Source organism: Phaethon lepturus, unplaced genomic scaffold, assembly GCF_000687285.1.
Source record: "Phaethon lepturus isolate BGI_N335 unplaced genomic scaffold, ASM68728v1 scaffold51722, whole genome shotgun sequence".
Taxonomy (NCBI): Eukaryota; Metazoa; Chordata; class Aves; order Phaethontiformes; family Phaethontidae; genus Phaethon; species Phaethon lepturus.
Genome location: NW_010525132.1, coordinates 383 through 3,243, shown reverse-complemented (window position 1 = coordinate 3,243; position 2,861 = coordinate 383). Strand labels below are relative to the sequence as shown.

Here is a 2,861-nt window from a genome sequence, read left to right as displayed (position 1 = left end):
CTGCTCCTGGGGGTTCGGCGCTCCCCGCAGGAAGCCCCGCGCAGGCAGGGGAACGGGCGCCGGCAGGGGTGGCCTGCCTGCCGTAGCGCACGCCGCAGGCAGAGCCGTCAGCCAGCGTTCGAGCCCCAAGCCATCGCTCTTCCACAGGGCGCAAGTTCTTGTCTGTGCCTGGCCGAATGCTTTTCTATCCGTGCTATTTGTAACTGTGGAAGGGTTGGCCCTGATGGTGTAATGCACCTGTAGAGAAGAATACTGTTGGTTATGTCACACACATGCTGTTTTCATAGTCTCTGCTGGTTTTGTGTCACTCTTGCCACCACTTCACTGCCTAGCTGTGTCCTAGCCCTCTCACTCCTCCCTCCTTCCCCAGCTACCACTCTGCTGTCCTGTGTCTGCTGCTTAGCTCTGTTTTACTCTGCCCTTCAGGTTGGCAATTCTCTTCTGCCTCTTGTAGCAAAACCTGTAGCTTTGATCTTTGAAGTCATCCTTCTGGGACATTGCTGGCTAACTATAGCTCCTGCCTTTTTCCGCTGAAGTAGCAAGACACTAAATATTGGCATCTGTTAGCATTCCCTAGCTGCCTTTACATCACTGCAATGGAAAGGTGTTGTCAGGTTTCCCTCTCACAGTACTTGGTTCTACAGACTTCGCCTATCTGAGCAGGTCTAGTGATGCTTGTGACGCCATCTCGTTTCCATCCAAGTCAATGGATCTTGTATGTGCAAAGTCTGCAAGGTCATTCTCCAGTTACACAACTGCTTGCATTGCCTTCTTAAAATATAATTTAATCTCATCCCTTGAAGCCTTTCTTGCTATGTTCTAGGCTGCTCCTCCAGATGCAGAGGAGTTGCAGAACTTATATGTGCTTTAAGGGAGTAAGACACAAAAACACACAGGTATCAAGTTTTTGTTGATGGCTTTGCTGTTTCTGGAGAGTAGAAACAGAGGCACCGTTGGAAATGAGAGCTGGGGCTGCTTTGTAGTGTCTGGTTGTGGCTGTTGCAACTCTTCGGTTCCTTCGTTTCTCCAGCGGTTGAGTTTTCTTACCCCAGGCTTTGCTGAGCAGAAAGCCAGCCCACATGTCTGACTGTGGGCTGGCATATGGTTGTTCACGAGGTTGCTCAGGAGAGCATGCATCTTCCTGCGGCTGGTCTCAGTGGCTGCGCACACGGTGTTGCTCAGGGCGGCCAGGATCAGGCGCTCAGTGGGGCCCTCCAAGGCCAGTTGCTGGATCTGCTGCTGCAGGCACTTGCAGAGGTGGAAGAGCACACAAAAGCATATGTGGCTTTTGTGTGCTCACTAATTGAATATAGAGTTGGCATGCAAGAAAAGTCAAAACTAAATGCTGGCAGCCTACACCATCATTGCTCCCTCCATTAATGCTTTCTCAACACTTACAGGTTCATGCAGGTGAAGTTCGGTTGTGCTCGGACTCAAAAGTACAGCAAGAAGAGAAAGCAACAGCCCAGCTTGTGTCCGGCTTATTTTGTGTTGCAATATAAGGAGGACATAGATCAGCTTGTGATCAGCGAACTGAACAGCAACCATGTCCATGCGGACCTGGTGTTGTCCCTGACCAGAGCCACTGCTGTGATGGCAAGCACTGCACCACATGCCAGCCCCGCAACAAAGCTGCATGAGCAGCAGGAGGCGGGTGGGACCAAAAGCAGCACTGTGGCGGCTGAGGACTCGCACGCAGTCACAGGACAACCAGTGGATGGGATGCTTGCTCCGCACAGGGCTCCCGTGCTCCCTGAGGCAGCAAAGGAAAGTGCCTCGGCCTCAGCGCTTGTCAGGGTTGCTGAGGTCATGAAAACCTTCCTGAGGGTGGACAGGGGCTCGCTGGCCTCAATTAGCGCAGACAGTGACTATGGCCTGGAGAGAATCAGCTTCCAGACCAGCAAGATGAAGAGCTCGTTTATGCAGTTCCCTGAGACCCTCCTGCTGCACAAGGCGCCGAGCGAGGGGGGTCACGTTCTCTATGCTTTCCTTGTAGAGAGTAAGGAGCGAGTGGGGAAAGTGGTGCATTTGTCACTGCTGAAGGATGACACAGGACACAGCATCAGGAAAATGCTGACTGTCTTCAAGGAGTTCAACCCCGAGTGGCATAAGGTCCAGGCTGTTTTTGTGGACATGTCCTTCTTTCACAAAGCCCTCCTCCACGAGCCCTTTCCCTCTGCCCAGGTCCTCCTTTCTGTCTATCACACTGTCCGACTGCTTGAGAAGAATGTGAAGGAAGCAGAAATCTCCTCTTCCTTCAAGCAGAACTTGACACTGGCCTTGCAGAAGGCCGTGTTTTCCCCTTCAGCTGCAAGTCTGGATGCCCTGTCCCAGCTGGTGAAGCACGTGGTCAGCCCAGAGCTGTATGACTACCTGCGAGCCAACTGGTTCTCCTGCGAGCTGCTGTGGTGCATGCATGCAGAGAAAGGTCTCCACTGCTGCAGCATGCACATGGACAGCCTGGACCTCATCACACACCAAATAGCCAGTCTCTTTGGCCAGCAGCTGTCCTTGGAGGCGAGCATTCCTTGTTTTCTGGAGTGTGCAGACTGCCTAGATTCCAGAGGCTTGGAAAGCCTGAACCAGGGTTTCTCGAGCACCAAGAAGGATGGTCAGAGCAGCCTCTGGGAGAAGCCCAATGTGCACATGGGTGCTGCAGCAGAACCAGGCCTCATTTCTGCCTCTCCAACTCTTGCCGAGCACCCCAAGCCTGCTGGGTGGGCTGCCACGGCAGGGATGGGCTGCATGCTGGCCATGCTCCGGGAGAGCTGTACGGACCTGGGCTACTGGCTGTGCCTGAAGGAGTGGGAGGTGGTGCAGATGTCCCCCCAGCTACTCAGCCCTGTGCCGGGCAGCCCCTC

At 53.8% G+C, this 2,861-nt stretch overlaps 1 protein-coding gene across 1 annotated transcript in view; it reads left to right on the top strand.

The window, feature by feature from the left end:
- Window positions 1-1,400: 1,400 nt before the first annotated feature.
- Window positions 1,401-2,861, top strand: part of ZSWIM3 (zinc finger, SWIM-type containing 3) — a gene marked incomplete at its 5' end in the record, with an annotated part of 1,829 nt that continues 368 nt past the window's right edge. The window contains one exon of the mRNA XM_010282634.1: window positions 1,401-2,804. Within this exon, the coding sequence (XP_010280936.1) occupies window positions 1,401-2,804 (1,404 nt within the window). The remainder of the gene's footprint in view (window positions 2,805-2,861) is intronic.